The sequence below is a fragment of the Mus caroli genome, unplaced genomic scaffold, assembly GCF_978045245.1.
Source record: "Mus caroli unplaced genomic scaffold, Mus_caroli_1 scaffold_11, whole genome shotgun sequence".
NCBI lineage: Eukaryota > Metazoa > Chordata > Mammalia > Rodentia > Muridae > Mus > Mus caroli.
Window position 1 is genome coordinate 74,796,411 of NW_028227266.1, and position 26,561 is coordinate 74,822,971.

A 26,561-nucleotide genomic window follows, 5' to 3' on the forward strand; every position below is an offset into this window, starting at 1 on the left:
GCATTTCTGCATGGCTTCTGTTTCAGTTTCTGCCTCCAGTGCTTACCTGGAGTCCCCTCAGTGAGGGAGTATGACCTGTGAGAATTGTAAGAAATAAACCATTTCTTCCTCAAGTTACTTTTGGTCATGGTGTTTTATGACAGCAATAGAAACCCTAGCTAAGACAGCTGTTTGAAGTGTTTTCTCCCTCACTATAATATTAGCTATATGACAGAACAGATTGTGTGTTCTGTAATTGCTGCCAATACACATGTGGTAAGAGCTCCAAATATCTGTTAAGTGGAAGAAACAATGTTCACCATTATCAATTACTGTTTTAATCTTTAAAAGTAAGAGTTATTGAGATGCTTGAGACATTAACTCTAATTTATTCGTTGTGTTGAACTTTATATTGAATATATGTATATGTATGTATTTATATATATTCAAATATATACCAAATATGTGTTGTTCAGATTGCTCAAGACTTATATCTCCCTTATTGAAAGTTCTTCCTCTCTACTCTCTACTTTTACCATGTCCCTTTGTGAGAGCCTGCATATTGTGCTATCTTTCCCCATTCCACTTGTAATTCTTAGCTAAAAAGGCAGACCTGGCTCAGCACACTCAGGCCTTCTAGATTGGTGCATTGGCTCCAGTAACTGGCATGTAGGGTTCAAGATGGGTCTACAAAATAGTGATTTCCAAGGAGTTCTCTGTTGAGAGCACAAGAGATAGAGCACTTTTGTTATGTAAAACTCTGTGCCTTTTGTATAGGAAACATGGAAGAATCAATCAAATGTAGAGAAAAGACATGGTTAGAGGAAGAGATCGACCAGGTTCCTGCCTTGAGTTCATGCCTTGGCATACTCAGTGGACTGTGACACAGACTATTCAACCAAACAAACTATTCCCTCTCATGTTGGTCATGGTGTTTATCACAACACTTGAGAAGTAACTAATATATTGAACAAACTAATCTCAGTTTTTGCAGCAAATTTTCTCAAAGTCAATGACCTCATTCATTATGGAAGCAATTCCTTCTATGGGTTTAGATTGCCTTTTTGTAGTTCAGCAATGGAGGCATCATTATTTTGAGGACTAGCATTTGAGAATGTACCCTACCTCAGTCACTGGAGTGGCTTCTGTACCTCACCTCAGTCAGTGCATCCTGCTTGACTTAACTCTTGAGCTACAATCCCCTGGGGGTTTGTTAGTGACAATCCCAGTTCATTCATGCACATACTATTCTAACTCACAAGCTTATTTCCATTTTATTCCTAACAAATTGGTTTTTGACAGTTGTTACATTTTAAATACTCACTGTCAATTGACTGACAATACCTTGCACTGTTCAGCTACTATTTCTACTTACACATGCCTCACTCCTTAACTTCTGTCACTGTTGCTCTCTTGCTAGTGAGACTGGACTAAAACAATGCTATTGGGGATGCAAGGACTGGTAAGCCATCAAATGTCTTTTTTCTTAGAGGGTAAAACTCATACCCTTTGGAAAGGCGTGAAGGGTGCCTTGTGAAGTTAAGGACTGTACTTCATTCTCCGTGGAACCATTCAGCAATAATCTGATTAAGGTCTTCCCAGTGAAGCAATTTCTACTCATCATCTATGTCTTTAATTCATCCATTCCCGATCTGTAGGATACCCTTTTCCTTAGCTGAACTCCCCCAAAAGCCCAATTATAGGCAGACTCCACCAGACTACTCACCTTGCCCCTTTCTTCTCTACTGCAAACTGTTCAACCCATCTTACTGTTGTTTCTCAAAGCCTTTGCTTATAATTCTCCTAATCTTACATATTTTGCTGTGTATTGTGCTTATGTGTAATTGAGACATATTTTTCCACTTGGAACATTAATTTGGTGATGTGTTAGGGACTATGCTTTGTAGCAATAGTCAACTCATGCTTCTCTAAATAGAAGCATTGCACTGAGAAGAAAACCCTTGATGGCTCCTAGAAGCCTCTTGAAGGAGGTCTACAAGATAAGAGCAGAGAATGGGAAGTTATCTTCCCAATCCTGAACTTCAATGCTATGTCTTAGCAAACATGTAGCGATTTTCATGATATTCTTAAACATCATGTGTCTGAATTTCCTCAGTTAGGCAAGTGGGATAACAAATAGCAGCAACACTCCTAAGATTATTGACTAGTCAAAAGCAGCTAACACAGCTTTAATTAGTTACAGTTTTATAAATAAAAGAGTGGGGTTGCTTCCGGGGCTGAAGAGCTCAAGGCTCACTTTTGGTTCAGCCCTGCTTTCTGCCCTTTTTGCTAAGGAATGAAGTTCTGTGCTTGCCATTGCTGAAAAAAACTGAGCTTGACTGCAAATCCTACATGGGAGATCTTGAAAATATATATTTTTGCCCTGTTTCAGATCTGATGAGGACATATGACTGCCCCAACTAAAGAGACATCAACTTCAGTCCACATTACACACACACACACACACACACACACACACACACACACACACACACTTACAGAGCAGTTTCCAAAACTCCATTTTGATTAGAATGTATATTTAACAAAATATGGTTCATGTCCGTGGTGGGAAAACAGGTATTGAATATGTAAAACATAATGAATTGTTTATTTTTCCCATGCTCAAATGCATAGTGATACAGTGCTGCATTGTGGATTGGATCAACCCCAGTTGTTCCATGTGCAGGCAAACTTACACTTGGGAGTTTGTATATACTGTAGTCCTATACTTACTTCCTAGGTATTATGCCATATTGTGCAGGTATAAGAGAGTGATGCTCAAGCTAATCTGTTGCCTGCTGCCTTGACTTCTTCCAGACAGCTGCTCTGCACAATTTCATAAGCCCACTCTTGTTTGTCAATATGGGTAGCACTATTTACCCTCTATCCAAAACACAGGATTTCCAGCTCTTTTCTCCTTTAATCAATTCCCATCTTTGTTGCTCTGTCTTTTGCCTGTGTTTATTGGCAATCGGTCGTAGCTTCAGTGTTAGGGGGCCTCACATCAGCGTCTGTTTCAGAATTGGAAGTTATTTACCTCTTACCAGAAACAGGCCAGAAACAAGGCCTGTTCTGAATCAGCCCTTAGCTGAAACCGTTGTGATCCCTGCAGCCTCATAGAGCAGCAGCTCAGTTCACTTAAAGTCAGTTAATCAACTGAGCAATTGCACTGGGGGTGGGGAGGGGAGGGCAGAAGGGAGGGTGGGAAGGAGCTATCAGCTGATTGTAAAACTGTGATAATTTTTACATCATTATAAAAGCACACCACGGTCTCTGCCCCTGTAGGGGCTATTTACACAGTTACTTAGCTGTCTACTTTTCTTTCCACCCTTCTCTCTCCCCAGCTTTGTACAAACTTAATGGAGAATTGAAAGTATTGTCAAGGAAGCCTGAGGCTAATGCTAGTGTCAGAGAGCCAGAAAGAGATGGACAAATTATTTCTGGACTCTGAAATATGAACTCAAGTGCTATGTTTTTGACAAATTTGGTCACTTTTTTTTTCAAGAGATCCAGCACCTTTGTTGCTTTGTACTCTGTACTTTTATCTATTTGCCCCACAGTATGCCAACGAATAATGTTCTTTATTGGTTTACCTGCTCATCTTCGTGCCCATTCCATGGTCACTAGTCATATGAACCCTGTTATGTTTTTTATGTATGACACTATTCTTTAAACTGGATATGATCTGTGGCTTCTAGCTTAAATGCTTTCCATGATCTTCCTTCCTGCCATTCAGAGATGTCACTGTCAGCTCCTTCCATGACTCTTGTCACCATTCTGCATAACATGTGCTCTGCCCAGTAGCCATGTCACGCAGAGTTTTATTTCATTTTTAAAATGTTTTTTTTATTTAATCTGTGAGAATTTCATACAGTATTTTAAATCATATTTTTCCCAGTTCCATAACCCATGTCCTACCCATCCTTTGTCCCTAGTCCCTATCCAACCAGCTTCAGTTTCAGCTTCAGGTGTTTACTCTCTCTCTCTCTCTCAAAACAAACAAAATGAAAATGAAAGAATCACTAAAAATGTGAAGTCCAATTTGTGTTGGATAATTAACTACACCTGAGCATGGAGCTTGCCTTTGATAAGTCAGCACCACTGTCTTGAAGAGAACCATCTCCCAGCAGTTATTACTGTGAATGGCTTCTTGATTAGAGGGTGGGTCTTTATGCCAGCTTCACCTTTTCTTTGGTTTTAAGTCTACTGACAGCTCTGCCACCTTCTGCCATAATGGTGACATTATTTATTTATTTCAGAGCCTGTCAGTGACAGACAACCAGTAGATACCCCCTGACTGTTACCTTTCTTAATTATCTGTAATGCTTATCACTCTACTGTAAATGGTTAGGAAAAACTTCCCATTCTTGTCTGTAGTGTTCTCTTTTCCTAACTCATCTTTCTTTTTGGTCCTACACAAGCAACACACACACACACACACACACTTTGTCTTTTTACTAAGACAAAGACCCAAACCTCTGCCATTCTTATCTTATATACATTCCTTCTGAGAGCCCAGAAATGGAATAGTAAAATAAATTCAGAGTTTTAATTGATCTAATAGTGGCCTGGAGAGATAGCTCAGTAGTTATGAGAGTTCACTCAGAATTTGGTTCCCAGCCCTCACATCAGGCTTCTGGCAATCCTGTAGCTCTAGCATCAGGGGATCTGACACTCTCTTCACTCTCTTCAGACCTCTGCCTGCAACAGCCAACAGTACTCATAATCATTTAAAACACACACACACACACACACACCATGTGTGCGCACACATGACACACACTTGTGGGCACATGCACAAATAGAATTAACGTTTTGGGATGATCTATACAAAAGTGAAAAGTAGGGAAGTGAACATACACAGAAGTTACAGGCAAACAGTCATGAGTGCTTGCCAAGGTAACTATAATTAAAGAAGAGCATTATAGCCTGATATAGCTGTCTCCTGAGAGGCTCTGCCAGTGCCTGACAAATACAGAAGTAGATGCTCACAGCCATTCATTGGATGGAGCACAAGGTCCCCAATGAAGGAGCTAGAGAAAGTACCCAAGGAGCTGAAGGGGTTTGCAGCCCCATAGGAGAAACAACAATATGAACTAACCAGTATGCCCAGAGTTCACTGGGACTAAACCACCAACCAAAGAAAACACATGGTGGGACTCGTGGCTCTAGCTGCATATGTAGCAGAGGATGGCCTAGTTGTTCATCAATGGGAAGAGAGGCCCTTGGTCCTGTGAAGGTTCTATGCCCCAGTATAGGGGCATGCCAGGGCCAGGAAGCAGGAGTGGGGGTGGGTTAGGGAGCAGGGGGAGAGGGAAGGTGATAGAGGATTTTCAGAGGGGAAACTAGGAAAGGGGATAACATTTGAAATGTAAATAAAGAAAAGATCTAATAAAACAATAATAATAAAAAAAGAAGGGCATTATAGCAAGAGGCAACCACAAAATAACTTAGAAGTCAAAATGTTAAGTTACCATTCTAGATAAAACATAATCATAAAAATAGTCAATTAACAAAAGAGCGACCATAACAAAGGAAGAGACAAAGAATGTAGAACATAAAAAGAAATGAGCCAAAGGGCAGACTGTAGCTAGGAACTCAATAACTGTGTTCTAATTGGCTATCCTTATACTACAGATCAAGCCAGATAATGGCTCAAACAGTGTTTTGCTTTACCTACTTTTATGCTGTTTGTTTGTTTCTGTGCACACATGATCCTTTAGGAACCCCCGTGTCTTCTTGCTCATGACTCTCCATTTCTGAAGGCACCCATGTCATCCCATTTGATTATTTGAAAAGAAAAAGCACCACAGTTTCTGAAAACACCTGTTTGAGAAATGACACACATTGAGTTGCTTGTACACCATTGCTTACACACAGTCTCACATGCTCAAGCACAGTCAAGGGCTGCTGTGTAGCTGGGTTCTGGAAGGAGAGGAAACGGTTTTGGCAAAAGCTACAATGATTGGGTGTCTAAACTGTTTTATGCATTAAATTTCCTTTGGGGATATGAAATGATACACATTTTTGGTGTTCACAAAGGAAGCTGCTGACTTTCTATCACAGAACACAGAAATCCTCAAGCTAGAACTTAAGACTATTTTTGACTCTTAAATGAGCAAGTCAGGAAGTAGAATTTTCTAACATCTCCATGTTGACATATGAGAGGTTTATTATTATTATTATGTAGAATAGAGTTTATTCACGGCATAGGGAGGGGAGTCAAGAGGGTAGTAGAGACAGCGAAAGGCAGAGAGAGAGAGAGAGAGAGAGAGAGGAGAGAGAGAGAGGAGAGAGAGAGAGAGAGAGAGAGAGAGAGAGAGAGAGAGAGAGAGAGAGAGAGAGAGAGAGAGAGGAGAGAGAGAGAGAGGAGAGAGAGGGAGAGAGAGAGGAGAGAGGAGAGAGAGAGAGAGAGAGAGAGAGAGAGAGAGAGAGAGAGAGAGAGAGAGAGAGAGAGAGAGAGAGAAGAGTAGAGGCCAGCTATGAGGACATGGTGAGGGTGGGGAAGAGGTAAGGGAACAGAGCAGGAGCAATAAGGCAAGAGACTAAGAGGGCAAGAGACCAAGTGAGATGTTTTTATATCAGGTCTGTTTCTTGCTTCTGAAGTGTGCACTAGCAGCCAGAACTTTAGTTATCACTTAGGAATTAGTAATATGAAACCTCAGGTATATATATACCTTATCTTTATCTGTTAACTGAAACTATGCATATATGAAAATCCTTGTCTAGACATTTTATATTAACATACTAGAAAACCATGGATGGTGGATGAGGAATGAAGAGATTCAGTCAAGAAGAGAAGCAGGTGATGCTTCTGAAGTGGGGGGAGCAGGCATATGAAGGGAGCTGGACGTGACTAAAGCACGTTATGTATGTGTCTAAAGCGCTGCAGTCAGGCTCACGGCAGTGTCCACTAGATATACACAAATTTAGAAAGAAAATAGGCAACACTAAAAGAGATAATAAGCAGAATTGAATTCAGTAAGTAAAAGGCTGAGTTAGATCAAAATAACTCTGTGGTTATTGTACTGTCAGAAGAAGGAAATTATGAAAAAAGCAAACATTGCCCTAAGTACCTGTAGTATGTAATTATTGTAGAGAAAATACAGTTATATACTAGTTATTATTATTACATTTATAACATATTAAAATGTATAGTATTAAATATGTTGATATATAAACAATATGTAATATACATGTAATGTATATTAATATTATAATATATATTTATTATTAGTTGCTATTATCATAGTCTGGAAATACAATACATACCAGAGTATCTTATTCTTTTACCTTTTATTTACTTAAAAATCAATTAAAACCACTATTCTTTGAAAGTATTAATTGTGTCATACTAGTCTCTAGTCATAAATTATTAACTGTTTTCTCCTTGTTGTGCACTTAAAAAAGGAACGGATTTCTACTCTTACAAGAATTAGTACAAAGAATATCCAACCTTGAGCACAACTATGTCAACATTTTATGAGATTTTCTTGGGCTGTCCTCCTAAAAATGCAAGAAATGGGGCACGTGGGTTTTTCCTGGAATGTCTCGATGATGTTGGTAAGAAGGGAGTCTCCCAAGGAAAAAGGCCTTTCTCACCTGTCAGCACTCTGTTCTCAGCTCACACCACATCCCAGAGAGATGTTTCAGGTCAGAGAAGGATGGGTGTGAAGGAGTGTGGCAGGGCCTGTCCCTTAGTTTATGATGACTGTGAACCAGCTCTATCAGCCCCAGTGTACAACTAGCCCTTCCTTCCTCTGTCTCATTCTAACGATTTGAAGTGGCGCATATGGTTGCCTTCCAGACCCTCACTTTGCTCATCCATCAAATGGGCATGCATTATTAGCCACTTCACATGGCACTCTGGCACTTTCTCCATTGTAAAGTATACAATCCCCGTGAAAAGTAAGTTTTAATAAGTATTTCTTAATATCTTTGATATTTTCTCAGCCTTACAGAAATGGTCAGCTTCCTTGTATATATTTTTCATATATTAATATGAAATTTAATTTTTATATATTAATATATTTAATTTAATTCCAATATGACTATTATATTTTAATATGAGTAGTGAAAGTATGATATAAGCTATTTGTAGAACAAAAGTGGAAAGATTAAGAAATTCTATTTCAAAATTCAATGTCTGTTATATGAAAGTTTTAGTGATGACCATATTCATTCCTGAATGTAGATACATACATGCATGCATGTACATAGAATGGCTGATACCCTAATATTGAGAAGTATATCAGTTGGTCAAAACATTGAGAATTATTTATGTGTCCCAGTTGTTTATCTTCTATGGTTGTCATGGTATGACATCATCTTCACTATATAGTTGCATGGCAAAGGTGAGTTCTCTGTCTGGGGTACCCTAGTTCAACATGGCGTAATGATTTAAATTGTTGAAAAGCATTACTTGGTAAGATCTGGGCTTATTGAAAAGGATGCTGTGATCCATTAGTGATGTCTGGATTAGTAAAGAGAAATGATTATACTTGTGACTGCAGTTATGCATGAGAGAGAACACTGGCTAGGATGAACAAAATGAAGAGCCAAATTACCAGAAAATGGCAATAGTCTTTTTTATTAATATATTTTAAGTGTGTGTGTGTGTGTGTGTGTGTGTGTGTGTGTGTTGCATCTTTGCCTCCTGAGGCCAGAAAAGAGCTGCTTGGGCTGGAGTTACAGACAGATGTGAGCCAGGCAACATGGGTGCTGGGATGCAAACGCATGTATGTACTCAGGACAAGGACCTACACCACTAAGCCATCTCTCCTTGTCCAGTGAGTACAGTTATGTGAAAAATAACTGTATCCTGTATAAACACTTAGCCCTGGGTAATATTAATCCAAAGCGAATAATTTCCTTTTTTATGGTTTTAGAGCTTTATTGTAGAAAGGCAGGGGGAAAGAGAGAAGGTAGAAACAGAGAGGCTGGCCATGGCCTCTTGGAGAGGGGTTCCCCCTTCTATGTCAACATTTTCTGAGATCAGGAGAAGAGAGAGAAGAAGGGCTAGAGAAGAGAGTAAAAAAGGTGAGAGCTTAAAGGGGAATAATTTTCAATATTAGAAATACTATTTTAAATCTAACATTGTGTAGATTTTAAAAGGATGCTAGTTTTTAGAGAACAAAAGAATAGAGTTTTTTCAAAAAATTTACATTGCCAAAATGTTGTGCTCCTTGAGACTTTAATAACTTCAATACCTAAAATCTTAGACTATATGGGATGTGTTGGAAACAGAATGGGACGCTTTTAAATTTGTTTGTTATACTTCCATTATGTAAACACACATATATTTTGGGGGGATTATTTCTAAGCACCACTTATGGATAAACTTTTCTTTAATTAGTATGTCTGTATAGTTAATTAGTATGTCTGCATGGTTTGAGCATCTGGTATTTTGTAAAATTTAGCATGCCTCAGAATTTACCTACTGTTCTAGTAAAGAAGCAAATTGCTTATAATATATCTTGTCCCATTTATGACTTTCCAGAAAGGGCTATGAATGTCAGTTTTACACCGATCTGCAGAGCCCAAGTGAGGCCACAGGTTTATTGATTAGTAAGAGAAGGATGGGAAGGGGAAGTCACAGTGCTCCAGCTGAATATTTTTGTTTACTTTGCTTTGCTTTATTTGTGTTTCGGGCCCTGGGAAAATTGCTTCTCTTTGGATTCCTGTAGGTTACCCTTAGCACACAGGACACAGGATTTAATATATTTTATTTCTAACTTAAAGTTCCATGGGAGTTTATGTCTAGTTTTGGTTATGTCATAGTTTTGGTTAATAAATATTTCGAGTCAGAGGAAGAAGTAAAGAATATGTTAGCTGTGGCCTTATACAGCCTCATTAGTCTTACATTTATTTTGAACCTAAGAAGGTTGTTTACTTGATGGATTGTATTACATATTAGCTATCCACTCTGACTGGGACCCAGTGGCTTGTGAACACAAGACATGAACTTGGGGGATTCTGATGTTACACTGCCACCACGTGGCTGTTCATCTCTAGATGGACATTGCTTCTGAGATGTAAAAATAAGTACTTTGTTTTTATTATGGTATCACAATAGTTTGGCATGTACCACACACACACACACACACACACACACACACACACACACACACACACCCATCCACCCTTGTACATATACAGCCATCAAGAACCTGTCCTAAGCGAAGCTTTGTGTTTAGTGAGAGACAGGACAGTATCCTAATGCTGCTCATCTTCCTGAAGTAAAGATAAGTGGTCTGTGCATCAACTACACACAATGATACACCAAATTCAGTCATAAATTCTAAACAGATTCCCCCTATATGTAATAAATAATCAGTAGAGCAAATAATGCTGGTTTTCTTAGTTTGTTCTATATTTGTCTATGTGTTTGGTATACATACCATTAGATATTTCTGCAGTAAATTTGCAGCAGTCAAAGAATGTAATATTTGTTGTTTATAGTCTTAAACATATATGTATGTTTTTGAGATATCTATATCTTTATATCTATATATCTTACATATATATATGAATATATGTGAGGTATTATGTAGTGTTTCAAAATGTCTCTATATGTTGTGAGTTTTATTTGTTTTCTTTTACTTTTTGCTGTAAGTCATTCTATGTAGTTTAGAAAGCCCTGAGCTCCACAGCTCACCAGCTGCACTGCCTCCCGCCCCCCCGCCTCAGTACTTACTGTACTTACAGACAGGTGCCTCCACCCATGGGCAGTCTTTAAATTGCAATAGGTATATCTGTTTTCTCAAACACTCATCATTTTAAACTTAAAAATCCCTCTCTGTCTTTTTAATGTATGCCATTTACCATCATTATCTGTAATCACATACTGTAAAATAGTTCTCATTCCTGTTTAATTGAAGCCTGCTGCCATTGATCAAAGCTGCCCCACTCCACTCTCCCCATTCCACTGCCCTGTCCTATGAAATTCACTTTTGTGTATGCTACATATACATAAGATCTGGAGGTGTTTTTCTTCCTGTGCTTTTTTTTTTCTTTTTCATTTGTTGTAAAGATCTACAGTTCCATCTGTGATTTTGCAAATGACACAATGCCATTTTATTTCTGATAAATAGCATTCCATTGTATATAGGTACTACATTTTTAATCTACTCTTCAGAGATAATCACTTTGTTTCTACTTTTTGGCTATTGTAAGAGAGTATAATTTAGTACCAGCATAGCTTTAATGTATCACTTGTCTTGTTGCTGAATGGAAATACCTGGCACAAGCAACAGAAAAGAAGGTTTATCTTGGCATACATCATGGTAAGACACACATGGCCATCGGCAGCCAGGATAGCTGATCACATCGTGTTCAAAGTCAGAGAGGAAAGCCATGGAAGCTCAGTGTGCTTCCTCCTTTTGTATTCAGTTCAGGACAGCAGCCTATGGACTGTTGCCACCCATGGTGGGGTTTCCCACCTCAGTAAACTTAATCAGCATAATCTTTCAAAGGCATGGCCACTGTGTTACTCTAGATTTTACCAAGTTGACCATAGAGATTAGTTGTCACAACTGCCCATTGAAAAGCTTTTTATTTAGACAGAACATATAATTGAGAATAATTTTATTAGATAATTTCTTTATTTACATTTCAAATGTTATCCCCTTTCCTAGTTTCCCCTCCAAAAACCCCCTATCCTCTCCCCCCTCCCCCTGCTCCCCAACCCACCCACTGCTGCTTCCTGGCCCAGGCATTCCCTATACTGGGGCATAGAACCTTCAAAGGACCAAGGACCTCTCCTCCCATTGATGACCTACTAGGCCTTCCTCTGCTATATGTGCAGCTAGAGCCATGAGTTCCTCCATGTGTTTTCTTTGATTGGTGGTTTAGTCCCTGGGAACTCTGGGATTACTGGTTAGTTCATATTGTTGTTCCTCTTAGGGGGCTGCAAACTCCTTAGCTCCTTGGGTACTTTCTCTAGCTCCTTCATTGGGGACCCTGTGCTCCATCTAATGGATGACTGTGAGCATCCATTTCTGCATGAGTCAGGCACTTGGCAGAGCCTTTCAGGAGACAGCTAAATCCGGCTCCTGTCAGCAAGCTCTTATTGACATCTGCAATAGTGTCTGGGTTTGGTGATTGTTTATGGGGTGGATCCCCAGGTCATTTCTAGATGGTCATTCCTTCAGTCTCTACTCTGAACTTTGTTTCTGTAGCTCCTTCCATGGGTATTTTGTTCCCCCTTCTAAGAAGGATCAAAGTATCCACACTTTGGTCTTCCTTCTTCTTGAGTTTCATGTGTTTTGCAAATTGTATCTTGGTTATTCTGAGCTTCTGGGCTAATATCCACTATCAGTGAGTGCATGTCATATGTGTTCTTTTGTGAGTGTGTTACCTCACTTAGGAGAATTATTTGGGCAGTACATATAATTGAGAATTAAGAACTTCTAAAAGACATGATATAGATTCCAAAGTCATATTACTTTTCGTAAAAAGGTTTAAAAGATTTTTAAGTTTATTATAGATTCGTTCATTTATTTATGCATAAACATGTACCATGTGAGTTTCTGTGTACCATGTCTGTGCGGGTGCTGTCTTGGAAGTCCTAGAGCTAAAGTCACAACCTGTGAGCCACCTGCCTTGGGTGTTAGCAACCAAATCTGGGTCCTCTGAAAGAGCAGGGAACTTCCTATATACTGTGCTGTTTCTCTAGCCCCCCCCCAATCTTATTGTTTTATTTGCATTTATGTGTATGTGACCGTGTCTGTATGCCACGTGCTGCAGAAGCTGCAGAAGCAAACCTCTGATCTCCTGGAGCTGCAGTGACAGATAGTCATGAGTTGCTCAATGTGGGTTTCTTGGCACTCAACTTGGGTCTTTTGGAAGAACAAGAAGCACATTTAACCCCTGAGCCATCTGTCCAACCCCAGCTACATTTATTTATGGGGAGCAATTCTTCTCTCATGGCACACATGTGAGGGTCAGAGAACAAATTTTTGGATTTTTTTTCTGTCTACTATGTGGGACCAGGGTTCAAAATCAGGGTTGTGGCAAATGCCTTTACCAGATGAGCCATCTCAGTGGCCTCAAATATTTGAGGGATTTTGTTTTGTTCTGACTTGATTTTTGAGACGTCTCACTATGTAGCCTTGCTACCATGAAACTTGCTACGTAGACCAATTTGGCTTAAAATTCACAGAGTTCCATCATTTTTGAGACGTCTCACTATGTAGCCTTGCTACCATGAAACTTGCTACGTAGACCAATTTGGCTTAAAATTCACAGAGTTCCACCTGCTTTCAAAGTGCTAGGATTAAATATGTGTGCCAGTATGCCCAGCATGGAATCTAATAATATATTTCTCTTCACAGATAACATAAAGAATGAACTCTGTTTAAAACTGCTTGCTTAAACTCTGGATCCACTCTGTGGTTAAAGCTTCCTGCAAGCTGTGTCCAGAGCTAATCTGATGACTAGAGAAGAAGCAAGCAACTGTCTCCAGTTCACCTTTTACCCAGATTATGTCTGTCTTTCCTGGAACATTTTGTGGGTCATTCTTGCAGTCTTAGACTCCTAAGATAAAAGCCTGTGCAAAATAATGTTACCTGGAAAATTCAGGGGTTTTGTTTAATATCATCCCCATGTATTTATTAATATCCTACCCTGACTAACCAGTTTGCACAAAACTGGTTTGGTTTCTGTTTCTTTATCTGCACTGAGCACTGTGAGTCACTGAAAAGAAGAAAACATGATTAAAGTGAAAGGTATTTTATGTGGGCTCTGAATGTAGTTCCGTTGCTAGAGTGACCTACTTACATGTCAGAATTTCTGAGTTCAGTTTTCAGCATCACATGATACTAAGGAAATAGGATCTGAAGTTTAAGGCCACATGTAACTACAAGCAGCCTGGCTTCATGAAACTCTGAAATACAAATTATGAATAACCATATTATGCATGCTTACCAATATTGTTAGCATGTTGATATATATATATATATCATATATATATATATCATTAAGATATATACATGATACCACATTAAGAAGGTGGCATCATGACTCTGTATAGTGCACATCATTTCAAAACCAACTTCATTCCCCTAATTAAGTTTCTGTAGCATTTATCATTCAATTTTATAGACACAACTTAAATTACTTATTATGTGACATTTTAATTGTTTTACAAATTTCCTTCTTAAAAACGTGGTAAAGTTTCTATAGATGTATGCATGTATTTATTTGATTTTAATCATCTAATTATGTATACATGATGTGTTAAATATTTTAAGACAGGATGTCCTTGATAAAGAATCTCTTGGTTCCTGTCTCTGGTTGTGGCAGGTGGGAGAGCTGGCCCTGAGGTCATAAGAACTGGAGTGCTGGCCTTGACCCTCATTGGCTGCAGCACTCAGGAGAGTGAGCCCTGTATCTCAACTAGACAGCACAGTAGAGCTGTCCCTGGCAGCATAGGTGCAGGTGAGCTAGCCCCAAGGAAGTGAGAGCAGGAGAGCTGCCCTGCCCATTGGCAGCTGTGGCATTAGGTGAACTAGTTAGGGCTGTGCTGGAGAGCTCTGCATGGCGATGCAATTGCAAATAAGGTGGCAGATTGTTCAACTGAGTTACTTTCCAAGCCCAGATCCATGGCTTTGGGTTGGGACTCCCCAACATCTACCCCATCTGTGATCTGCTAAAGGGTGGAAGGGCCAGTCCTGTGGAGTCAAAGCTGCAGGATCTCCATGACATAGGGCAACAACAAGCTATCCCAAAAGAATCCCATGAAGATCCAGTATAGATAGAGTAGCAGAAACCAAAGGCCTCAAAACAGACCAATGACTCATTGCAATGAACATTTGCAAGTATAGATGTATGGACAAAAGGTTATACTGTGTGACACACTGTGACACACTACTATGACTTTTTTATTCTATCATATTTTATTTATGGGGAGAGGTCACAAAGTAGACAGTGGATATGAAAGGATGGGGGGATGAGTGGAATTGTGGTACACAATGAGAAATTCGCAAAGAATCAATAAAAAGTTAAGAAAAAGAAAGTTTAGGATACTGGATATTGATATAGTTGTTCATCATAAAATTTCAATTTAAATTCCCACTAGTGGGAATATTTGTTGGCTTTTCATTCCTAAAATTTATGTATTTATTTACTCACTTATTTAAGAGTGTGTGTATGTGTGTGTGTGTGTGTGTGTGTGTGTGTGTGTGTTATCTCTCTCTAGAGAGAGCCTTGTAGAATATCTCCTGAGAGTGAGTCATCCACAGGCTAGTCGGATGCTGCCTTATGCCCATTATGCTAGTCGGATGCTACCATCCACCATCATACTAGTTGGATGCTGCCTTACACCCATCATACTAGAAGCTTTAGCTTTTTCACTGTCTTATCCTCTATTGCGCTCTTCTTTCTAAAACCACTTTCCTTGAAATGTGGAAGAGCCACAGTGTTTGGAACAGAAGGTTGTAATGTCCAGTTTGTGTTTGGACAACATGGCACTGGTGTGGCTACATAATATTGGATATGATACCTAATAGTAGTCATCTGGAGGGCTATGAATGATTACAAAATGGCTTACACCAGATTGACCCCACCAAGTAAACATCAATGTAATCCATTATGTACCTATTCCAAACAGAATGCCACTTTGTGTGTATTTTCTATAAATACCATCTTGATGTTAGAGACCTTCACCTCTATTTTCAAGAGCCTGCTGTGTGTCTTGTCTGAAGACCTGTGTGTCTAACTCCATGAAGCTGATGCATTGGTCTATGTGTGTTTCTTTGTCTTCCTATATGTGATCCATATGTGCCGGCATGTGCCTCGGTACCTGCAGGTAGCAGCCAGCCAGTGTGATGGTAAATAATGTCTTATCTACCCATAGGTCCTCAAAAGCTCTTCAAACTTGACTCTCTTCAACTTCAAATCTTCCCATGACCCTCTGCCTCTGCTATCAGTGTTTGGTCCTCACACATGGTTAGCATCTTGGTGTTGCAGACTATAGAACAGCTCTACTATTAAAACAGGTGCATGCCCAACATTGAAAGGAATGAAGGAGTCCAGCTTCAGAAACTCACTAGGAGCAGCTCAAAGCCATAGCAAGACCCATTTAGATTAGAGAACTGGTTTAATTTTGGAGAAGAGCTTGCCACTAGTACATTTAAGAGAGCATAGTTAATTCTAATGAGTACTCAATACTCAATTCTATTGAAACTTCTGTCTCTTTTTGGATGATGGATTAAATTCCACTAAATAAGTTGACTGGAAAGTGTAAAGGTGAAGAATTGATTAAGTATTTCTGCAGCCCTCATTATGAAGTTATTAGTTTTCCAGAGGAATGGCCCACCTAACTCCCTATTCATATTATCAAGAGCCCAGGAGTTTCCTTGACATCATTATTTGTAGTCTCAGCACATAAACTCTTTGTCTTTGCATCTCCAAGTTCAGACACCCAGTCTACACAAATGTGCAGCTTCAGAGGCTGTAAATATAGGCAGAGTGCGTGTTCTCTGGGTACAGAGAATTCTCCACCAGATCATGCACTTGTCCAAGAAACCTGAGGTTTCTCCTGGTGAAGTGGGGATGGTATGAGAACATCTTTGTATAAGTAAGAGTTGTGAGTAACACAGAGAAAATGTTATAACAACTGTATAACAATTAGTGTGGAGCAGGGAATGTGAGCTGCTGTAAAAAGAGACAGATACCTTGCCTCTTAAATACCTCTGACTTCCAGAGTGTTATGTGTAAAATATTGTTCCCATGAAAGTTTGTTGAATTAGGTAGGTAAATTGGTCTCATAAAACCCATTGCAGATACCAGCCTCCTCTCTAAAACCCAGACCCAATTCTCAGTCTTCTGTGACTGTGATTTTGAGCTGTAGTGTTAGAATGCTGTAAAGATAAATGGAGAAATTAGAGAATATATAAAACTAGAGATGGACTAACTGTACTAAGTTCTAACCATGCCAGATATACTCTTACAGGGAATAAACAGAAAAAAAAAAAAAACCTTACCTTTTAAATTTTGGTATAAGATTGGCCTAGCTGCAAAGATTTTTAGCAGAGATTTTGTTGGTTTAAGAGACAAAGTTTAAAAAGGAATTGGTTCTCCAGGCTTGACTCTAGCACCAAGTGAATGGTGACGATGTCACATAGCATGTGCAAACTTTATTTGCTTTTTTTGTCCACAGCAGATTAAGTAGAAATGGGGAGTTCCTATTCCATACATGAACATGCCTTATTCGTTGTGCTTTGTTTTTCAGATGGGGATTAATGTGGTGGACTCTGCTGTATCCGGATTAGGTGGCTGCCCTTATGCAAAAGGTGCTTCCGGGAATGTAGCCACTGAGGATTTGATATATATGCTCAATGGCATGGGGCTCAATACAGTAAGTTCTTTATAATGTGTTTTTAAAGCCCATGCTTTCTTTTCATGTTCAAACAGGAATATATCCTCAAACTTGAAAAACAGCTGAAGTCGAAGTCTCATTACACATTTGCTATTTGCTATATTGGACAGAAGGAAACCAAAATAAAAAAGGTTGTAGGGACTTTGCACATGCTTATTGCTGTAGCAGTGTTACTAACAGTGTTCTCATTCCATGTCCTAAAGCTTTGTGAACTCTGAAATATGATTCCATATATTATCTTCTTCAACTTTGCCTGTTTACTGTGCAAGAGCCCGCATCTTTGCAATTATAATGCTTTGATTTTGCAGTTTTTCTTTTAGTATGGATCCTCAGAGAAGCTGAGATGATCCTCTGCCAGGCTGGGATTCTGTTGGCCTGGGGCTCCTGACACCTTGCAAAGGGTCAATGGAAGAGCAAAGGTTAATTAAAACTGACGTGTAAGATCCTGGGCCTCAAGAAGCCTCTTTGAAGCACCTGAAAATGTAGATCTTGCATGCACCTACTGTAACTAACTCTCAGCTTTCCTTACATTATGTCCCATTTCATCTAGAAAGTAAGATAAAGCCAACTGGTCTACTCTTGGAATCTCTGTCTACAACCCAGGCAAAGCTGTAAGAATCTTGGTGATTCCCTGAATTTCTGCATTTTTTATTTGCTCCCTCCAGTTGTATCATGATACTGTTTATTCTTCTATCTTCCTGTGCAGCCAAAATGTAATTATAGCTCATTCATTCTCAGTGTCTGTAACATACAGATGCTTAGTAAATATTTATTGAGATTCTACCTGGCACCAAAAACTAACAGCTGTTGTCTAAAAATCATTGTTTTTAGAAGGCAGTGACTGAAAAGGAAGAGAGATTGAACCTTTCTTGGGACTTGAATGATTGAATGAAGTTTAATTAACAACCCGAGTTCAATGTGTTCTGTAACTTTAAGTTTCCATGCCAAATTCCTGAAAATCAAAATGCCACCCTAAGAATTTCTCTGGTTGAGGTGCGCCACAGTCACAATGGATCACTGTCCCAGTTGGCTACCAAGTGTGAGCAATTATAGGACCTATCTCTGTTGGATGAATGAATGATTGTCTCCTACACTAATTGCATCTGAGTCCATCACTACTACAGGACTCTCTGTACTGGAAGGATTCACATACCATGCCTCTGTTTAAACACCTACCAGGGAGTTTGTATTTCCTCCAAAAGAAAGCTTACTGTATAACACACTCTGGCCTGTTGGTACCTTCTCCATTACAAATGCTCTCCGGGACTGGTTTGCCCATCGTTATCCACGTGTGCCATGGCTCTCCTGCTCCTCATCATCCACACATACTGCTCTATTCTTTTTAGGCCTGTTGTATTGCCCTGTTACCTGCAGTGCCTCCCATAGGTTCTTACTACAGTTACAATATAAAACATGAGTCAGAATTGTGTCTTCATAACCTCTTTCCCGGTACGGTACATTCTCTCTCCTCTTTCTTCAGGAGTTCCTTGGTATTTTTAAACACGTGGGCATATCTTGCTCCATGGACCTAAGTTTAGTACATAAATTTGTATTCATGAGTCTGTAATTGCCTATGAACATGTAAGCTTCATGGAGACAAATAAATATAATATCTATGTGAAACCTCCCAGCATATATTGCTTTCTAGACATCTGATAAATGATTTAAGATTAAATACAATAATTTTGTAATCATATCAGTTGCTAAATGAAATAGAGGAAGACCAAAACAAAACTCTTTCTTGAGAGAATATTAGCATATTATCTATGCATCATTGTTAGAAATAGAATTTGTACAATGTTTAGAGGAGTATTAATGACTAAAATATTTCATCAAACCCTTACTGGATTTAATTCAGAAATATAAGACATATGAAGCTATTTAGATAACATTGGATTAAGAATTTAAATTAAAATATACACTCAGATGTTCCATGACAAAAACAATTTTTGCAAATCAAAAAGAATGTTGCTACTCTGAAAACATGTTCATATTATGGAAGAAAAAAATGCTTAAAAATAACTTGTTTTACAAAATGCTTCCTTGACCATTATTAAAAGGGGAAATAACAAACAATGTTCTAAAGTGTGTACAGAAAGAAAAATGAAGATAAACAGGTTATAAAAAGCTTTGTGAAATTTCGTTCTCATTTTAGGAGGAGATCAGATTTTGATAACTATTTAAAACAGCTACTAGCAGTTTAGTAGCAAAGATTAATTTTTCATTGTTGTTTTTTTTTGAGACAGGGTTCCTCTCAAAGATTAATTTTAATAGTTAGTCCTCCTAGTTCATAGTGCAGAAAGATCTAAAGGCATGAGAGATGGTGTGTGAGGACAAATATATAGTGGGAATTCCCACAGTGTGTCTCTAACGTCACAACCAGAGTCCTGGGCAAAACACTGTTACTTCAAGGTCCACAGATGAGGAACATGCCTTGATCTTAAATTCCCGGATTTTCCTAAGCCTCAGTAGCTCTCATACTTCCTTTCAGACAGTACAAACATCAGGCATAGTAGGTGCCATTGTGTACTAAATACAGTTCATTTTCTCCACCCTACCGGTTCCCACTTCATCCTCTGTCACAATTCTGAGTCTATGTATGGTTAAAAAAAGCATTCATTTGTTCCTGGGAATCCATATAAACTTACCCAGTTTGTTTCTTTATATATAAGAAAGGCATCATTTTTCCCAATTCAGTTTCTAAATGTAATCTTCTCCAATCCATTACTGGTTTATTTTCTCTTTCCTCAAATTCTATGATTGTCCTGCTTAAACTTTAGATATGCTTGTACATTATACTGAGGTATCTTCTTCATATTATGTTTTAATAAATAAATAAAGTGGAGAAATAAAGTGGAAAAATCTAAACCACTGCCTACAAAGTTCACGGAAATAAATGCTGACCCTGAACTGATAATGAACAAAATAATGTTTCCTAATTTTAATCAGTTAAGCCACTACTAATGAGATTAAAACAATTCTTTTCATCCTTTTTTCTTTTCTTTTCTTTTCTTTTCTTTTCTTTTCTTTTCTTTTCTTTTCTTAACTCTCATCCCCACCCCACCTGGTGTCTTCTTTTTTTCCTTCCAGGGTGTGGATCTCCACAAGGTGATGGAAGCTGGTGAGTTTATTTGCAAGGCAGTGAACAAAACTACAAACTCTAAAGTCGCACAAGCCTCCTTCAACGCTCGCCTTGAATGAGTTTGTGATTTAAGAAAGAGCGGAGCCCTTCCAGCCCTAGTTCATCACAGTGTCATTAGTGCCAACACATTCTGAAGTGGAAGTTAATAAAAAGAGCTGGGAGAGGAGCTATGCTTGGAAAAGATCATCACTGGATAGACCGTGAAGTGGATGGGGCAAGACAAGGCGTCTGTTCAACTGCAAGCTGGGAATGAACCCCAGTGCTTGCCCTTCTGGTGGTGGACAAAGCCTGCTCATTTGCTCTTACAGAAATCATTATATTTTTTAGCTTAGTAGAACTGAAAATTGACTTCAGATTTCTCTAAGTATCAAGTGCTGTGTTAATGCCTCCTCAAGCCACCTTACCGCAGGGTACACATTGTTAGTGGTTTATGAGCCTCGACACAATGCAGAGTGTGTGGCCCTGAAGTTGTGTATTTCCCCCGCTCTGGATCCTAACTCTCCATTTGCCAAGTTTGTTAAGTTGTGGACCAAGAGCCAAAGTTTCATCCGACCCAACATATTTTTTAGCAATAGAACTTTTATATTTTGAGTGCGGCTAACATCTGTTAACTATTTCGATGACTTTATTGTGCTCCAAGATGCTGTGGTCAATGGCAAGAAGCCACATCCTGAAAACACACCATACCTCCCATGTTTGTTCTGTGCATCCAGTTTGCTGTGTTTTACATTTAATCAATTGTAGAAAAAAATCCACAGTGTTATTTAAATATGGAGAAACTCTATGGTATGGTTTTTATTCTGGTGTCTAAGGGACAGTAACAATAGTAGACTGATATAGACACCCTGGTCTATTTCCATAATATCTGGTTTACTTTTAAATGGCCCAAGGAAATACTACTGTGATTTTAAGAATGTTAATATAATTTTTAACTGATGAAAAGTCTGTTTTCATTGACTTATTATTGTATTCTATATCTGTTTGTTTTTATTTGGCTGTAGAATATTTATTTTAAAGTTGAATGACAGAAATATTATCTCTAGTGCCAGAAAGCATTGCCAGGGATAACGAAAATTAATACATTAAAGATCAAGGCCTGGGGATATTGCTCAGTGGTTAAGAGCATTGGCTGTCCTTTTAGAGGACATAGATTTGATTCCAAGCACCTGTATGGTGATTCAATAGCATTTGTAAATCCAGTTTCAGGAAATCTAATGACCTCTTCTAGCCTCTGCATGACTAGTCAGGCAAGCAGGATACAGGCATATGTGCAGGTAAAGTACCCATTAACATAAAACAGCACAGACATCCTAGAAAATAGTAAAACCATTGAAATGAAAATATTACAGAAAATAAGAAGGATATTGATTAGAAGTAAAATATCATTAAAGGTATATAGTAGGAAAAATTGGAACAGAAACATTCACGTTGACAAAGAAACCTAAATTTCCATGGAAGACTCCAACTTGTCAGCTTGTAACCTTTCTTGTGTAGGTTTTGTTCCAGCATCCTTTTCTTCTAGAGTACTGAAAGCAGTTCTGTGCTTGGGGGCTCAGGTTGGAATATGGATAACACAGAGGCAGCAAAGTGTCATCCAACTGTGGATCTGCCTTAGTCCTAGCTCCCTGCTCATCTCTCTTGCAGACTAGGGCACTGACCAGCGGTAGCGGTAGCGGTGGTGGCGGTGGCAAAAGTGCGCTTCTTCCTTCATTTTCTGAGGAAGTTGATTTTTTCCCTTTCAGAGACGTGGAGTGCTCAGTTTTGAGCTATTTGTGAGAACATGTGTTTATGCAGACTACTTGTGAAAACAATGACCAGCATTTTTGTCTTGAAATGGAGCTCAAAGTTCTTTCAAAGACAGTGCAAATAGAAACCTCAGATACAGTGTTATACAGTTATATGGTGCCTACCTCAGTGTACCAGTTGACTTTTATGACCACCTTGATATTATCTAATTGCACTTGACACAGACTAGTTTATATGTTCTTATCTCTCCCTCTTTCTCTCCCTATACTGTCTTAATTTCTTAGGAAGAGTATTCTCAACTTCTTTCAGCTATCCAGGAAACCTTGCAGTCATTGCATAACCCATTGGAAAAAACAAACCAAAAAGCTCACCCACATGTATTTTGATACTAGAGTTTGCTTTGATTTTACCTAGAAAGGCTTAAGAATGACAAGGCAAATATGACTTTTGTTGAAATGTGAATGAAAATAATCTTTCTTCACATCTCTCCTTAAGGCAAGACTATCTATTCTGTCTCCTGGAACTTGGAGTATGTTTTATCATAGAGATGTGTTGCTGTTCTATTATTGGTAGGACTGTTGGTAAGTAGTTGATCACTCTACCTAGGATGTGTAAGAACCTGGGTTTGATCCCTCAGCCCAACAAACCAACAAGCAGAAATAATTTTGCTTTCTGAAAATTAAGAATTTTAAAATCTTATGTTCATGAACTTAGAGCAAACAAATTTAATCTGGCAGCTTTCTAGTAAATTCGATGTTCTCTTTACATTTTTAGCATTTTGTTTACCATAAAATTTAATAAAGACTTTTTTTAGCTGTATGTATATGGCTCTTAATTTCCACATGTATGCTCTTAATTTTGATAATTGTATGTACTGTATCCTGTAAATGAGGAGTTCTCAATATGAGGCAAAAGATTCAGCTTTGAGTAAATAATTCATACCTATTGTTCCTTACATGGTTGTAAATATGTAAAAACTAAAGGCTCAGAACAAAAGAAATATGAATTACAATAATAGACAAGGAAGATTCCAGTAAATATCCTTGATCCTCTTGCTCTCATGAACTAGAAGATATGGATTTTGTGCTTGAATGGGGTGGGCCCCAAGGTGAAGAGGGAGTGTGCAGAAGAATAACATAAGAGGAAAGGACAAGGGGAGGGGATGGACTAAGGGAGAGGAAAGAAAGAGAAGAGAAAGGCAAAACCATCTTTTGTTTTTGGCCAATGGATACCTATACACATACATATTATACTGTGATGGGCCTCATCAGTTAGGATATTTTAAAACCCAAAACAATACATTTTAAAACTCCACTTATCTGATACATTTTCAGAATTTGGTTTTCCACCAATGTTTAACTCAGTGGCTCATTCATATGTTACAAGGACCCTTCCCAACCTAAAGTGTCATTCACCTTCAGACACGGGGTCCTAAGAGTGCAAGCTCATTGCAACTCTTCAAGCCTGCAGTCCACACAGCCTGCAGTATGTGCAGGGCCTTTTCTTTTCCTGTGACTTTTTATTATCAAATTACAGTATGCACTTAACACTCTTCCAAACTTCCACTCATTTTCATTGAGCAGCGTATCGTTACAAGCCCTTTCCAAAGACATTTATTCCATAGGACTAGACCAGGAGGGAAGACTAAATGAAGCATCTGGGAGTAATCAGTAAAGAAATTCTCGTGGAAGTATATACTATAGTGAGAAAGGAGAGAGGTGAGTTTGTAATCTCAAGGAAGAAGCCTGTACCTAACAACTCTGAGACAGAAGGGAAGGGGAATAAGTTTTTATTTTACTTCAGTGGTATAGTCTTTAATATGGATGTATTGTAATCTTGATCAAGTTCATTATTTTTGCCAGTTAAAAAAAATTAAATGGTAGGAAAAAATGTCACCAGGGAGCTGGAGAGAAATTCTCAAACACAGCAGACAGCAGCAGACAAAATCAGCCAGAATAAAAGGCTTTTATTAGGGGTGAGAAAACACATCTACACCACGCTCATAGAGAAATGAGTCTCAGCAAAGCACAGAGAAGCACAGGAAGCCAGAGTCAGGTCTTACCTTCAGGGATATGAGTATTATGGGTCTTCATGGTGGTCTTCATGCCCTAAATTAGGGTTGGTCAGTTTGAACAAAGACAGACAAGCTGATACATATGATAACTCTTTAAGGTCACTGTGTGGTAAACGCATGACATCATCAGAGCTGCGTCAAACTTAACTTGTTCAATTGATGGTCTCTTGCAGATGTTTCAAGTAAATCCATGTTCATCTATCTGTTCTAACTCCATTTTTACCACACAGCCAGCAACACATCCCCACTTGCTTTAGGTACTTTCTGTTTTTATTACATAGCACCTCCTCTATACCCACTGTCCCTGGCTCAGTCTTCCTTACTTCAACTGCTTTTTGGCTTCCTCTTCTCCCATGTTTTAAATTTCAAACTTAAATCACAGAATTGCCTCCATTTGCAGTACTTACCATTGGGTTCAGGTCAGCAGGATTGTTGTACCAGGTTCTCTGTGAGACACGCAGACCCACGTGTCACAGCTCACATATTAACAGAACTCTTGCAATCAAGTTGATAAGTACTTGCCTGTTCTGCTTAGTTCAGATTTTTGGGCCGTCTAATAAACATCAGAAGCCTTGTGTTGAAATATTTTATAGCACTTTCCTCATCAGGTATCATACCCTGGCCTATGTCTTTCTAAAACAAGATGGCAGAGAACCATTGGATGTAAAGAAAAGGGAACAAAGTCGAGGAGATAATAGGAAAGGCGACTTCTTGAAATAGCTACAGCAGACTGTCAGTAGAACAAGTTAAGCCTGATGCAGCTCCGATGATGTCATGAATTCACCACACAGTGGCCTTAAAGTGTTACCATTCTTTATGACCCTTACTGTACAACCACCAACCTGGTATGATTTTGCTACTGCCTGTAGTACCCCAGGCCTCCAACAAATTCAAAGCTGGAAAGACCAGAAGCTCTTAGATTGTGTGGGCTCCATTCACTAAAGGGAACATTGTCACAACTATACATGTTGCTCAGATGAGGTCATGTAGCCCTGCCTTTTCCTTTTGGTCTTTTAGAACCAGAACACAGTGAAGTTTGGCATGCTTCCAAGCGTCCTCCCACTGCTCTATCTCTCCTGTAGTAAACCATCTCCTTCTTTGTAATGTCCATGTGCCTCTGTTCTGTTCATTGTAAAGAGACTCAAGAACCTGGAAACTGAATTGGCTTCTGTCCAGATGCAAATCTGCACCAGAAAAAGCAGTTCCTTTTTAATTTTTTTTAAAAAATTTATTGGTTCTTTGTGAATTTCACATAATGCATCCGAATCCCACTCATCTCCCCCTCCCCTTGTACCTGCCCTCTACCCTTACAACCTACCCTCAAACAAAGAAAAAAAAAGTCTCATTGTAGAAACTCTAATGTGTTGCAGTGTGTCTCACAGTTTGTCCAAACTTCTTTGCTTGCAAATATTCATTTCAATGGACTTGTTGGTCTTGTATGAAGCCCCCGGCTTCTGCTACTCTATCAATAATAGAACCTCTTTGGAATTCCTCTTAGATATCCTATTATTGCAGTGTGTCATGGGATCCTGTGACCTTTGGATCTTTAGGACTAGCCACTTCATGCCTTCCAACAGTTCATCAATGGGGTAGATGAGGGGATGGGCCAATTCAAAACACTTGAACTGACCCTGAGAGGATATTTTTAAAGCATAATATTTTTTAAAGCATAAAACTAAATCATACAGGGTTGGTGAAGATCCTTTCCCAATCTGTAGGCTGCTGTTTTATCCTGTTGACAGTGTCCTTTGCCTAACAGAAGCTTTTCAGCTTCAGTGGGAGAGGCTGCACCATGTACCAGGGTGGGGGGATACCTAGAGGGGTCTCCATCTTCTCAGAGGACAAGAGAGGTAGGGAAAGGGGGGGGAGGATTTCTGGAGGGAGTTACTGGGAGGAGGGACAGTAAGCAGGATGTAACGTGAATAAATAAAAATAAAATAAAAAGTTTGTATGCTTATAAACAATAAATATTTTCCTTTCTCAAAAAGCAGCAGCAACAACAACAACAAAAACCCTTGAAAACAATGTTAGCTGTCATAATATCAGTGGATATTTGTGCCTTTGGACATCTTGAAAGTTTTGTGTTTTTATTTTCTGAGATTCTGGTGTAAGCTGTGGTTCAGACAACTGAAGAGCAGGTTCTTTAACCCTGGTATCCTCTCTGTTTGTAATGCTTGCCCAGGGCATGCCTGGTTCCTTGTAATTAAGAGTTCAGTATCAACAATGCAGTCTAAAGTAAA

The 26,561-nt window shown here is 38.9% G+C and overlaps 1 protein-coding gene across 2 annotated transcripts in view; it reads left to right on the plus strand.

Moving 5' to 3' along the window:
- Hmgcll1 (3-hydroxy-3-methylglutaryl-CoA lyase like 1) overlaps positions 1–23,046 on the plus strand; it is a 121,629-nt gene extending 98,583 nt beyond the window's left edge. For both annotated transcript variants that reach the window (XM_021172660.3, XM_085844799.1), the window contains 2 exons: positions 17,213–17,338; positions 20,450–23,046. In XM_021172660.3, coding sequence (XP_021028319.1) covers positions 17,213–17,338; positions 20,450–20,560 — 237 coding nt within the window. In that variant the 3' untranslated portion in view covers positions 20,561–23,046. The remainder of the gene's footprint in view (positions 1–17,212; positions 17,339–20,449) is intronic.
- The last annotated feature ends 3,515 nt before the right edge of the window (positions 23,047–26,561 follow it).